At 37.7% G+C, this 15081-nt stretch overlaps 1 protein-coding gene across 1 annotated transcript in view; it reads left to right on the forward strand.

Annotated features, from left to right (window-relative positions):
- The first annotated feature begins 14038 nt into the window (after positions 1-14038).
- The window catches only part of LOC120853661 (olfactory receptor 4F21-like), a 1659-nt gene continuing 616 nt past the window's right edge, over positions 14039-15081 (forward strand). The window contains exon 1 of the mRNA XM_040227614.1: positions 14039-14095. Within this exon, the coding sequence (XP_040083548.1) occupies positions 14039-14095 (57 nt within the window). The remainder of the gene's footprint in view (positions 14096-15081) is intronic.

Consider the following 15081-nt stretch of genomic DNA (forward strand, 5'->3'; position numbering starts at 1 on the left):
TGAGGAAGTATGCTCAGCAAATCCATGAGATACACTGATAGCTGCAATGCCTACAACCAGCATTGGTCAACAGAAAGGGCCCAATTCTTCTCCATGACAATGCCTGACTGCACGTCACACAAGCAACTGTTCAAAAGTTGAATGAATTGAGCTAGGAAGTTTTGCATTATCTGTCATATTATGCTGACTCCTCACCAGCCAACTGCCACTTCTTCAAGCATCTTGACAACTTTGTGCAGGGAAAATGCTTCCACAACCAGCAGGATGATGCACAAAATGCTCTCCAGGAGTTCACAGAATCCTGAGCCATGGATTTTTTTTTTTTTTTGCTACAGGAATAAACAAATTTATTTCTCATTGGCAAAAATGTATTGATTGTAGTGGGTCCTATTCTTATGAATAAAGACATGTTTGAGCCTAGCTATGATGATTTAAAATCCAGTGTCTGAAACCAATATCACTTTTGCACCAACCCAATAGAATAAATGAATTCAGTAAAGTTGTAGGATACAAAATTAATATACATAAATTTGCTGCATTTATATACAATAATCCAAAGAAATCAAGAAAACAACTTATTGACAGCTGCATCAGAAATAATAAAATATCTAGGAATAAATTTAACCAAGGAGGTGAAAGACCTATACTCTGAAAACTAGAAGATATTCATGAAAGAAACTGAAGATGACCCAAATAAGTGAAAAGAAATTTTGTGTTCATGGATTGGGAGAATTAATATTGTTAAAATGTACATACTACCCAAGGAAGTCTACAGATTCAGTGCAATCTCAATTGAAATATCCATGGCATTTTTAACGGAACTAGAATAAACAATTCTTAAATTTGTATGGAACCATAAAAGAACTTGAGTATTCAATGTAATCTTGAGAAAGATATACAAAGCTAAAGGTATCATACTGCATGGCCTCAAACTATACAACAAAGCTATAGTAATCCAAACAGCATGATAATGTTGCAAAACAGAAACACAGACCAATGAAACAGAATAGAGAGCCTGGAAACAAACCCATGCGTATACAGTCAAAGCAGCTAAACAATAACAACAAATGGCAAAAGGAGACAAGAATATACAATGGGGAAAAGACAGTGCTGGGAAAGCTGGACCACTACCTGTAAAAAAAAAAAAAAAAGTGAAAGTAGATCATTTTCTCACACTATATATTAAAAAACTCAAAATGGATTAAAGACTTAAAGGTAAGCCCTGAAACCATAAAATTAGGAGAAAACATGAGCTATGTGGTCTTCATATGCAGTTTCCCTTTAAACTCAGTCTTAGCAATATTTTTTTTTTATTTGTCTCCTTAGGTGATGGAATTCCAGCTGAGCTATTTCAAATCCTAAAAGATCATGTGGTTAAAGTGCTGCACTCAATATGCCAGTGAATATGGAAAACTCAGCAGTGGCCACAGGACTAGAAAAGGTCAATTTTCATTCCAATCCCAAAGAAAGGCAATGCCAAAGAATGTTCAAACTACTACACAATTGCACTCATTTCACACTCTAGCAAAATAATGCTCAAAATTCTCCAAGCCATGCTTCAACAGTACGTGAACCAAGAACTTCCAGATGTTCAAGTTGAATTTAGCAAAGGCAGAGGAACCAGAGACCAAATTGCCAACATGTATTGGATCATAGAAAAAAACAAGAGAATTCCAGAAAAACATCTACTGCTGCTTCGCTGACTACGTTAAAGTCTTTGACTGGGTGAATCCAACAAACTGGAAGTTTCTTAAAGAGATGGAAATACAAGACCACCTTACCTGCCTCCTGAGAAATCTGTACGCAGGTCAAGAAGCAACAGTTAGAACCAGACATGGAATAATAGACTGGTTCCAAACTGGGAAAGGAGTATATCAAAGCTGTATATTGTCACCCTGCTTACTTACAGAGTAAGTACAGAGTGTACTTACAGAGTGTACAGAGTGTACTCTTACTGTACAGAGTGCATCATGCGAAATGTTGGATTGGATGATGTACATGCTGGAATCAAGATTGCTGGCAGAATCAATAACTTCAGACATGCAGATGACACCACCCTTATGGCAGAAAGCAAAGAGGAACTAAAGAGCCTCTTGATGAAAGTGAAAGAGAAGAGTGAAAAAGCTGGCTTAAAACTTAACATTCAAAAAACAAAGATGGCATCCGGTTCCATCACTTCATGGCAAATAGGTGAGGAAACAATGGAAACAGTGACAGACTTTATTTTCCTAGGCTCCAAAATCACTGCAGATGGTGACTGCAGCCATGAAATTAAAAGACGCTTGCTCCTTGGAAGAAAAGCCATGACAAACCTAGGCAGCATATTAAAAAGCAGAGACATTACTTTGCCCACAAAGGCCCATATAGTTGGAGAAGACTCTTGAGAGTCCCTTGGACAGCAAGGGGATCCAAACAATCCATCCTAAAGGAAATCAGTCCTGAATATTCATTGGAAGGACTGATGCTGAAGCTAAAGCTCCAATACTTTGGCCACCTGATGCGAACAGCCAACTCATTTGAAAAGCCCCTGATGCTGGGAAAGATCCAAGGCAGGAGGAGAAGGGGATGACAGAGGACGTGATGGTTGAATGGCATTGCCACTTGATGGACATGAGTTTGAGCAAGCTCGGGAGATGGTGAAGGTCAGGGAAGCCTAACGTGTTGCAGTCCGTGGGGTTGTAAAGAGTCGGACATGACTGAGCAACTGAACAAATAATAAACCTTTTTATAGGTCAAAGAAGGCTGTCTATTTGTAAAAGGTGTATCTATTTTCAGAACATTCTGGTAATAATTCCTTTTAAATTGCAGTAATTAGAATTAATATTTTATAACTTGACAACACTCTGATGAAACATGTCTGTAGTCCAGAGCCCTGGATTTTGAGTCTTGTAGGACTGAGAGGGATTTAGTGAGCCAAAACTGCTGATATAAGAGATGGCCTTATGGTCTGTGGTTTCTCATTTGCTGTTATCTCCTTTTCTCATGGAAGAGTGTCTTTTTGCTATGAAACCTCTAGTAAGTACTAGAGCAGAAAAATACTCTATTTCCTGCTGATTCTTGAGCATTCTAAGGTGTTGGGTTTCTTGGTTATATCTACTGTACTGATTCATGTTAAAGCAAAAATATTTCTGTACATCGATTTAAAACACCATTAAATTTGATGCCAAGAAGCACTACTTTCTTTTCTCTGTTCTTTTTATTTCCCGGGTGAAAATCAGGATGGACTCTGAGGCATAATTCACAGGAATATCCAATGAATGAAAGGTTGGTTATTCCCAAGACTCACACAAATGCTCGGCCACCATATGATAATTAGATTTTTTTAAACTTGAGGAAAACAATATTAAGCTCTTTGTTTCAGAAAGGTTTGTAGTCTCAATCAGAGTGAAACTGTCCTTTCCTGAACCTAGAAAAATGTTTCTATTTCAAGCACTATCATGCAAAACATATGTAAAACAAATGTTTTACTATTTAGCAGACCCAAAATTAATCCACCCTATCCTTGGGTCTCTCTGCAGTGATTGCTCAGCAATTTCCTCTCCCTTTAACTTAATCTACAGTTCTATTGTTATTTGATGTATTTGTTATATATGTAATCTGGGCAATGCATGGAAAGGAGTAGCAAGGTGTATAACACTATGACTTTTGCTAAGAGTGCTGGGGAGATGATGCTGAAGTGCATGGTGAATGGAGTGGAATTTTGACTGGAAAAGAGGGAGGAGGAAAAGCATGATATTTTTATCTTTTCTATGCCTTATTCCTTTCTATTCCCCTATGCTCTATGTCCTTTTAGTTTTTCATGTTAGATAAATTCCTAAGTGATTTTTCCATTTCTGTGTTTTATAAACTCTCACTTTCTGTCATTTGGTTCTCAGAATCCATCAAACTAACTCTTATTTTTTTCTTTTAGAAATTATAGCTCATATAATTGGAAGTTTTTTTATCTTCTCACACAATTTTGGAAGGAATTGATCTACCATCTGAGGAAAATAGACTCAGCTTAACTCAGGTAAGAGAGATTTCTGGTTCTTACTGCTCTTCTTTGCAAATAGGGTTAATAACATTTTCATCACTGGATATGAGTCATTTCTAGGGCTCTGAGAAGATTCACTTGTGTTATTTTTGATGCAACACAGATGAAACAGTGGAATGCAGTAAAATACAATTCTCATGTGAAAAGCTCATTATAGGGAACTAAGATCAGGTATAGGCAGCATAGCATAATTTGGGTGTCAAGTTGTTGATGTCTCTTTCTGATGTGCAAGGACGGTGGGTTAAAAGTGGGAGAACTGTATGGGTTTCCCCGGCAGTCCAGGGTTAAGACTGTATTTCCACCACATGGGCCTTCAGCTGTCCGATTACTGGCTGGGGAACTAAGGTCACACATACTGCTCAGTCAAGAAAGTAAAAAGGTGGGAGAGTTATAGCAACCTGAAATATTCCAGAAGCATGGCACAGTTTGTTGTTTAGTTGCTAAGTCATGTCCAACTCTTTTGCGATCCCATGAGCTGCAGCCCACCAGGTTCATCTGTCCATGAGATTTCTCAGGCAAGAACACTGGAGTGGCTTGCCATTTCCTTTTCCAGGGGATCTTCATGACCCAGGGATAGGACCCACATCACCTGTTTGACAGATGGATTCTTTACCACTGAGCCGCCAGGGAAGTTCATGGCACAATTAGGGACATATATAACTAAAAGGACTTCCCTTGTGGCTCAGCTGTTAAAGAATCTGCCTGCAATGCAGGAGACCTGGGTTTGACCCCTGGGTTGGGCAGATACCTGGAGAAGGAAAAGGCTGCCCACTCCAGTATTCTGGCCTGGACAATTCCATGGACTGTATAGGCCATGGGGTCACAAAGAGTCGGGCACGACTGAGCGGCTTTCACGTAACTGAAATAAAAATCTTGTGACAATTGTTAGATTTGAGTTTTATATAAACCTAAGTGACTGCATTGATTTCCTCTAGCCCTTCATGTAGAAGTGGCTCAACATGTAAATGGCTTAATTGAAAAGGGTCTGGAAAGGATGCTTTGGAGGCCAGGAACTTGGAAGAGAATAGATTTTGGTGAGGATTTCATAGTGGAGGTCTTGAACAGCCAGGGACTCTCTGAGAGAAGTAGATAATGAGCAGCAGCAGGAGGCAGTATGACAAGAGATGGTAGAGGAGCTGGAGGTGAGGTGGCAGACACCAAAGACCCGCTGCCTGTCAAGTTCCTTGTAGTAAAAGCTACTTCCTCACACCCTTGAAGTTACTTTGTCTTTAGGTTGTCAGTGACTTATAGAATAGTGTAGGGAAAAACCCTGGAGTCAACTTGCTTTTTAATTAATATTTTTTCTTTAAAGAGAAAAACACATTCAAAATAGAAAATTTATCGTCCATAGCCTCTTCATAGAAAGCAACTGTTAAAAATTTTGACATTTTCTTCCAATACTTTTTAATCCATTGCATCTTTAAAACAATTGCAAGAATTGGATTTGTATTGGACACCTAGCTATGCAAAATTAAGCAATTAATTCAATCTCTTTGAGTCCTTATTTTGTATCTGCAAAATATGGATCATACACCTTTTTCCTATGCTCTACCCTGGTACTGTGAAACAAAAGAGATGAAAGAGACTTTTTAGAGACTGTAAACTTTTAGAAAAAGGAAATTAATGTTACAAACTTTGATTTTGTATTCTGTAGGAAATTATTAATAAAATGTTTTTTTTTTTTTTTTCTGTTATCCCTCTTGGTCCCAGGAAAAACCAAAGTGTCAGTTCACATAAGAACAGGGAGGACCCAGAGAGATGTTATGGGGAGGGAGGTGGGAGAGGGGTTAATGCCTGGGAATGCATGTACACCCGTGGCAGACCCATGCCAATATATGGCAAAACAAATACAGTATTGTAAAGTAAAATAAAGTAAAAATAAAAAAATTAAAAAAAAGAATATCCTGACCAAGTAAATACAAGTTCTTAACATCATTAACCTTGAGGCTTATGTATATATATATTTAAATGTTACTTAGGAATATGTGGGAAAATGAAAAGTATCTGAGAGCCTGTGGGCTGCATACAGGTGTGGAGTGAAAAGCCCCCAAAATGTCTGTTACCCGTGCCCTGGGTTACCTTTTCTCTTTCCATGGAACATCGCTTTTACTTGAAACGACCACTGAGAGAAAACTAACATTGTTCACATTTTGGTATTTGTCAGACTTCCTAAAAATGAAGGCAGGCCGTCTGTCACTTGGGGAGAGCAAGCCACAGTAGGTGTTACCACTGGTAGAAGTAAAACTTTCAAGGAAAGTAACAGCATTTTGGGAGGAAACAACTTGAAGAAATTGTCTTATTTGAAATTATATGAGAGAGTAGGTGCATTCTTGATTCAGATGAGTTTATAACTCATATGGCTAACTGTGAGGAATAATGATATTGTTACATGCTGTATTTTATTTTCAGAGGGTATAGCACAGCTTTAATGTAGAGATTAAATAATATATATTATATATATATAATATTGATGTTTTCTAAAGCTAGTATGAGATCAGAATAAATGGAAGTATGTCATGCAAATTTCAGGAAATAATTGTATTATATATATATGATCAGATAGACTCTTTTCAATATCTTACAACCAAGATTCATTAACACATTAAGGAAGTAGAAATATGTGTAGACAGTAAAGAAGACAAAAAATCTGCTAACATGTTTAAAAGAGTTGAGAAAGGAGATGTCATTAGTAATAAAAAGTGTTTACCCTGCATGTAAGATTAAGGAGAGGTATAATACTGAAAAATGATGTCATTTAGTCACTGACCAAAGATTTAGTTGATGACTTCTTTGGCATTTTTCACATGCATAGTGAAGTGAAAGTCGCTCAGTTGTGTCTGATTCTTTGTGACCCCATGGACTATACGGTCCATGGAATTCTCCAGGCTAGAATACTGGAGTGGATAGCCAGTCCCTTCTCCAGGGGATCTTCCCAACCCAGGGGTTGAACCCAGGTCTCCCACATTGCAGGTGGATTCTTTACCAGCTGGGCCACAAGGGAAGCCCAGGAATACTGGAGTGGGTAGCCTATCCCTTCGTTGAACCAGGGTCTCCTGCATTGCAGGTGGATTCTTTACCAACTGAGCTATCAGGGAAGCCTTCACATGTATAAAATATCATTATCTGGTGAATCATAATACTTTCTATCGCTCTTAAGTAGTAAGCAGAAGTAAACAGTTGTAAATAATCATGTGAAGTAAATTATGTCTGAGGGTTTGGAGAGGAGTGAGAAAGCCATTCATGAAATCCTCAAAAGGATGCCCAAAACAGGTTTTAGAATTTACACAGTTGCACATATTTAAAGTTGTGCATTGTGTATGTAGCCTTGATCTTCCCTTTGGTCTCTAGGTTACAATGATTTAAGTCCTCCCCTGTGTTAATGATTCTAGTTATAATCTTTTCAGTTATACCCACATAAGAATGCTTAGAGAAGTGGGATAATTAAATAAGATGGTATTGCTAAGCTATCTTGAAGTAAGTCAGAATAAATCTATACTAGCATCAGAGACTAATATCTAAGCCTTTGGACCACTTACTTTTCATTTATGAATATTTTGCATGTTCCATGAACAGAAATATCTGTGGCTCATGGAGAAGGAAATGGCAACCCATTCCAGTATTCTTGCCTGGAGAATCCTGTGGACAGAGGAGCCTGGAGGGCTGCTGTCCATTCGGTCACACAGAGTCGGACATGACCAAAGTGACTTAGTATGTATGTGTGCATTGGAGAAGGAAATGGCAACCCATACCAGTGTTCTTGCCTGGAGAATCCCAGGGACAGAGGAGCCTGGTGGGCTATCATCAATGGGGTCACACAGAGTTGGACACGACTGAAGCGACTTAGCATTAGCAGCAGCATGAATTGGGAATAACCTTTGATGAAAAGAGATAGTTAAAATGTTAATCACTCAGTCATATCTGACCCTTTGTGATGCCATGGACTAAAGCCTGCCAGACTCCTCTGTCCATGGGATTTCCCAGGCAAGAATACTGGAGAGGATTGTCATGCCCACCTCCAGGGGCTCTTCCTGACTCAGGGATCGAACTTGCATCTCCTGTATTGGAGACAGATTCTTTATCATCTGAGCCACCAGGGAAGCCCATTTCTCTTCAAATATAGACCAGACAGAAATATAGCCTAATTCTTCCCCTATGGAGGAAGAATTCAAGCCTTCTGTAATGTCCATAATGCCCCTCCTTCACTACTATCAGTTGTCTGTGCTTTAAATAGTCTTCCTTTGTCTAATCTTTTTAATTTTTTAAAAAATTGAGTACAATTGAAATATAACATTGTATTAGTTTCAGGTGCACAGCATAATGGGAACATAAGCCTGTAAGGATTTAAGCCCTTTCCTACGTAATGACTAGTTAGAATTCTTATTTGAGGAGGTATAATCTTCAGGTTCAGCCTGTAGAATAGGTCTTACCAACACAGAGAGAGATGACAAAGTCTTTGCACATCCCATTAGCTACAATATTGGTCAGAAAGTAGGAAATGGTGAACAGTATAAGATGATGCATCTTATACAGAAGGATAAAGATTTATCTATTTTGAGGTATTTGGTAATCTTCATATGATCAGTTTAAAGAAGGTAGAGAGACAGCTGTTAGACTGCAAAGAGTTGAGGAGGAGGTCATTGATGGGCAATAGAGCAGAGAGTATTAAAAGGGTATAAATATTTCTTTTAAAAATATTTATTAGAAGATAACTACTTTACAATATTGTGCTGGTTTCTGCCATATATCAACATGCATCAGCCAAAGGTGTATGTATATCCCCTTCCTCTTGAACTTCCCTCCCGCCTCCTACCCTATGCCACCCCTCTAGGTTGTCACAGAGTACTGGAGCTCTCTGCATCATACAGCAAATTTTCACTGGCTATCTGTTTTATATGGTGACGTATATGTTTCAGTGCTACTCTCAATTCGTCCCACGCTCTCTTCCCCTTGCTGTGTCCACAAGTCTGTTCTCTGTCTATGTCTCCATTGCCACTCTGCAGGCAGGTTCATCATTACCATCTTTCTAGATTCCATACATATGCATTAGTATACAATATTTGTCTTTCTCTGACTTACTTCACTCTGTATAATAAGCTCTAGGTTCATCTACCTCATTAGAACTGAGTCAAATGTGTTCCTTTTTATAGCTGAGTAATAAGGAATTTGTACTTTAAAGGCAGTAAGACCCACTGGACAGTTTTTGGTGGTAGTAGTTATATAATCAAAGTGCTACCTAGGTACCTGGGCTTCCCAGGTGGCTCAGATGATAAAGGATCTGCCTGCAATGCGGGAGACCTGGGTTCAACCCCTGGGTTGGGAAGGTCACCTGGAGGAGGGAATGGCAATTCACTCTAGTCTTCTTGCCTGGAGAATTCCCATGGACGGAGGAGCAGGGTCGCAAAGAGTCAGACACGACTGAACAATTAAGCACAGCACCTAGGTGGAGCAATCTGATGGCCAAAATATAGGTTAGATGGGGAGAGATTCGTTGTTTGGTATTGCAGGATTTCAGTAATGATGAGGAAAGGCAATCAAGATTTGAGAAGAGTAGGATGGATAAGATGCCTGAAGGATTATAATACATCTGGAAGAAAAGCTGCACTGGGGGGTAGAGAGATTATTAGTTGTGTAGTAATCACGTGAAATTTCACCAATATATACGCATCTAGGGGACAGTGTTTAGTGAGCTATGGGAAATACAGCTATGGAGTTTAGGATGGAATTAGGGGATAACAGATTCAACTTGCATTTATATGCTGGGGAAATACTAGACCTTTTCATATATATTGTTTTTCACACAGTGGTCAGGCTTTTGGGGAAGGTATTAATATAATTAGAATACGTGAAAGCCCATTAGGTGAAGAGAAAAACAAGATCTCAAATAATGTTACTATTTATACAGTGAATAAGTGTTGAAAAACCAGGGAAAGACAAAAGGAGGGGTTTGAGAAATAAGACTACCAGGAGAGTTTAGTGCCACTAAAGATATTTATAATAACATCATTATGATGAACAGTTATTGAGTTCTTGGTATGAGTCAAATATGGGTCTAGGTTCACTTCCTTTAGATATTTTTGAGGCCAGACTATTTTCACTCCAATGTAACAGTGAATAAACTTAAACACAGTAAGATTAAATCATTTTTCCAAGGTCAGGGTAAATGGTAGGGCAGGTAGTTGCGTTTAAACATAGCAATCTGGTTTGTGATTTTTCACTTTTAACCAACATTTTACATCTTTCTCTCCAGAACATTAAATATTTGAAGGAAAACGAATAAACTAATTTAAATAAACTACATAATACTCTAACTTGTACATTTGGAAAGATGAACAGGTTTGGATTTTATTTTGATTTTAATTCTTTGCTATTTTGTAGAGAAAATCTAATTTATTTTTAAGGTCAACCTTCATTTTGGCAGAAAATGTTTGATCTGAGATTAATTCTGACTTTGGAGCCCTTAAAAAATCAAATTCTCAGGCTGAAAAAAGTGAAAAGTGAGTTAGTCGCTCAGTTGTGTCCAACTCTGTGACCCCGTAGACTGTAGCCCATCATGTTCTTCTGTCCATGGACTTCTCCAAGCAAGCATACTGGAGTGGGTTGCCATTTCCTTTTCAAGGGGATCTTCCAAACCCAGGGATTGAGCCCAGGTCTCCTGCATTGCAGGCAGATTCTTTACCATTTGAGACACACGTAATCTTTTCTTTAACCATCTCATTACAAAGCAACAAATAAAAATATTGTTATTGAGAGTTACAGTTACTTCAAACATCAGCACCATGTTATTTATTTCACAGATTTTTAAGCACTTTTCTATTGTCAAGTAGTTATTCCAACAATACTTAACAAGGAGTTTAATACTGTGTATTAGGCGGTATTTACATCTTTGGAGAGATCAGAGAGTGAAAAATATCAGATTGACTGGATACATTGAATGACTCTTGAAAATGAATGGGATAGATGATTTCTGAAAGTTCAGTTCAAATATTATAATCTACATGTATAAAGCATATATTAAGTATATATGATATTAGGGTGTGTTGAATACAGGGCTGCTCAAGAATCAGATGCTAATTTCAATAAAAAATTAATAACAGCATGTAGAATGATTCATGAGTAACATAGCAAGAACTTTGGGAACAGACCAATTCAGATAAATTTAAGCAGAGGATGATTATTTTTGAAATTCAAATTTGAGGCTGGAAGATTAATGGAATGCATATTTTAATGTACATAAGATAAAGATAGTGAGATGGAAATCATGACAATAAGCAAAACAGAGAGGATAGATTCAGGAGGCATAATATGTAAAACAAATAGAAGTTTTAGAGGATAAAAAGGAACTGATTTAATTTAAATGGGAAGAGGAATGAGAAGAGGGGTGTGAAAAGTGTTTTAAAGAACTCAGCTTAACTGGTGTTGGGAAAAAGTAGAAGGAAATAAAATATATTAATAAGAAAATAATTGGCATCTTATTTTAACATAAGAACGCAGAAATGTATCTCTGGAAGAGACAATAAACATGAAAAGAATAGACAAAAATATAGGACTTTCATGTTAATAAGGAAGTGATAAAATAAATACTATCTTTACCAAACCAACACAAATTAAATGTGGGAAAAGTTCTCTTTTTCCTGATGACATTATTGTAAGCCAAGAAAATTCAAGACATTACTATAAAAAATTATTACACAGAACATGGTAAGGTATCTGCATATTAGGGCAGAATGAACTTTTCTTCATTCTTGTAAGACGAATCTAGACATGGAAATGAGAAGAGAGATTCTGTTCATAATGCTAAGAAAAAAAGCTAAAAAATACATAGGAACAATTTTTACAAAGAAGGTATAGAATATGTGTAATAAAAGACAAAATCTTATTAAATGACATGAAACAAAATTTGAACAGATGAATAGATGCACTATATTCTTATTTATTTATTTGGCTGTGTTGGGTCTTAGTTGCAGCATGAGAACTCTTAGTAGCAGCAGGTGGGATCTACTTCTCTGACCATGAATCCAACCTTGTATCCTTGCATGAGAACTTGAAGTCTCAGCACCTCAACCACCAGGGAAGTCCCAAGCATGATATTCTTAAATGGGAAGATATCATCATAACAATGCTACTTCATTTCAAGTTAGTATATAAATTTCATGCAATCAAAATCAAGACCAGTGGAATTTTCTAGGGGGATTGGGTAAAATGATCTTAAAGTTTATATGGAATAATACATACTCAAGAATAGCCAAGAAAGCATGAAAAATAATAACAGGAAAGGAGGGACTTACTTTATCATGAGACAAAGCATAAAGCCACTATTATGAAATACTCTGATATTTCTACAGATGTAGATAAATATATCAGTGGAAATAGAAGAAAGAATTTGGAAGCAGATCCCAAATATCTGAAAATTTAGCAAAATGAAAGTGGTAATTAAATTCAGTGGGGAAAGAATGGGCTATTTAATACACGGTGCCATTACATGCAGAGACGGCAATGGCACCCTACTCCAGTACTCTTGCCTGGAAAATCCCATGGATGGAGGAGCCTGGTAGGCTAGAGTCCATGGGGTCGCTAAGAGTCAGACACGACTGAGCGACTTCACTTTCACTTTTCACTTTCATGCATTGGAAAAGGAAATGGCAACCCACTTCAGTGTTCTTGCCTGGACAATCCCCGGGACCGGGAAGCCTGGTGGGCTGCCGTCTACAGGGTCGAACAGAGTTGGACACGACTGAAGCAACTTAGCAGCAGCTAGCAGCAGCAGCCATCACATGGTGCCATTACAATTCTATTATACCTGGAAGAAATCAAAAGTGGACTGATATTTTAAAACATATACAAATTTCTGCTTTATTGACTATGCCAAAGCCTTTGACGGTGTGGATCACAATAAACTAGAAAATTCTGAAAGAGATGGGAATACCAGACCACCTAACCTGCCTCTTGAAAAATCTGTATGCAGGTCAGGAAGCAACAGTTAGAACTGGACATGGAACAACAGACTGGCTCCAAATAGGAAAAGGAGTACGTCAAGGCTGTATATTGTCACCCTGCTTATTTAACTTCTATGCAGAGTACATCATGAGAAACGCTGGACTGGAAGAAACACAAGCTGGAATCAAGATTGCCAGGAGAAATATCAATAACCTCAGATATGCAGATGACACCACCCTTATGGCAGAAAGTGAAGAGGAACTAAAAAGCCTCTTGATGAAAGTGAAAGAGGAGAGTGAAAAAGTTGACATAAAGCTCAACATTCAGAAAACAAAGATCATGGCATCTGGTCCCATCACTTCATGGAAAATAGATGGGGAAACAGTGGAAACAGCATCAGACTTTATTTTTTGGGGCTTCAAAATCACTGCAGATGGTGACTGCAGCCATGAAATTAAAAGACGCTTACTCCTTGGAAGAAAAGTTATGACCAACCTAGATAGCATATTCAAAAGCAGAGACATTACTTTGCCGACTAAGGTCCGTCTAATCAAGGCTATGGTTTTTCCTGTGGTCATGTATGGATGTGAGAGTTGGACTGTGAAGAAGGCTGAGCGCTGAAGAATTGATGTTTTTGAACTGCAGTGTTGGAGAAGACTCTTGAGAGTTCCTTGGACTGCAAGGAGATCCAACCAGTCCATTCTGAAGGAGATCAGCCCTGGGATTTCTTTGGAAGGAATGATGCTAAAGCTGAAACTCCAGTACTTTGGCCACCTCATGTGAAGAGTTGACTCATTGGAAAAGACTTTGATGCTGGGAGGGATTGGGGGCAGGAGGAGAAGGGGACGACAGAGGATGAGATGGCTGGATGGCAACATTGACTCGATGGACGTGAGTCTGAGTGAAGTCTGGGAGATGGTGATGAGCAGGGAGGCCTGGCATGCTGCGATTCATGGGGTCGCAAAGAGTCAGACACGACTGAGCGACTGAACTAAACTGAACAAATGTAATAGAGCACAGTTCTAAATAGAAAACAAAATACAATACAATATTGAAAGAAAATCTAAGGGTATGTATGATCCAGGAATAAAGGAGATCATTACTGAGACTAAATTCAGTAGCTATAAGGCAAGTAAGAGCTGTATTTAATCATATAACATTTAAATCAGATAACTTGGGTATAGCCAAAGAAATCATAAACAAAATAACAGATAATTGATTTAAAAATATAAGAAATGACAAAAACTTAACATCTACAATATAAAAAGAGCTCTTACAAATGACAAGAAAAAGCACAAGAAGAAATAGGAAAATACATGTAAAGGTAATTCACAGAAGAGTGAATCCAAACTGCAAGAAAATATGTTCAAATTTTTTGATTATCAGACAATGAAAATTAGAGTAACAATGAACTATAACTTTTTCATTCACTACACTGGCAACAATTTAAAAAAATGTTAACATTTATTCTTGTGGAAATATGTCTATTATAGCCTTTTGGAAATGCAATTAAGCAAAACTACCCAAATTAAAAATATATGTACTTTGACCCAGTGATCTCATTTTAAGCGTTGATGCCATGAAAGAAAGAATTAATACAACAGGATGTGTGTGTAAAGATATTTGTAGCATTGTTTGTAGGGCTCCCCAAACTAGAAACTAGGTAAATGCTTATTAACAGGGAATTTAGTAAATAAATTATGGTCTATCCACACTGTGAATCAGGCAGCTAGTACAAAGAATAAGTTAGAACACCTCTCCAGACAGCTTTCTGTACCTTTTTGTACATGTTTTCATTCTGTGGCATATTTCAGTAGAGAAATTTGGCAGTATAAATCTCTCTATTTCCTGAGTAACCTCTCTTTAAATCCAAAGTTGCTTTTGTCTACACTCCCCCTTCTTGTTTAGACACTAAAGCCCAAACTAAATTTGAGGTACATGATTAAACGATACTGAAGACTTATGCGGGGGACATTTCTGATTCTGCCTCTTTGTTATACTTGTACTGTGTAAGCTCTAAGTAACTCTGTACAATGGCAAGATGATCTTTAGTTCCTGACATTTTTACAAGGACTTTCTTTCCAACTTACTAATTATGTCTGTTTCCTTCTTAT

The sequence above is a fragment of the Oryx dammah genome, unplaced genomic scaffold, assembly GCF_014754425.2.
Source record: "Oryx dammah isolate SB20612 unplaced genomic scaffold, SCBI_Odam_1.1 HiC_scaffold_26, whole genome shotgun sequence".
Taxonomy (NCBI): Eukaryota; Metazoa; Chordata; class Mammalia; order Artiodactyla; family Bovidae; genus Oryx; species Oryx dammah.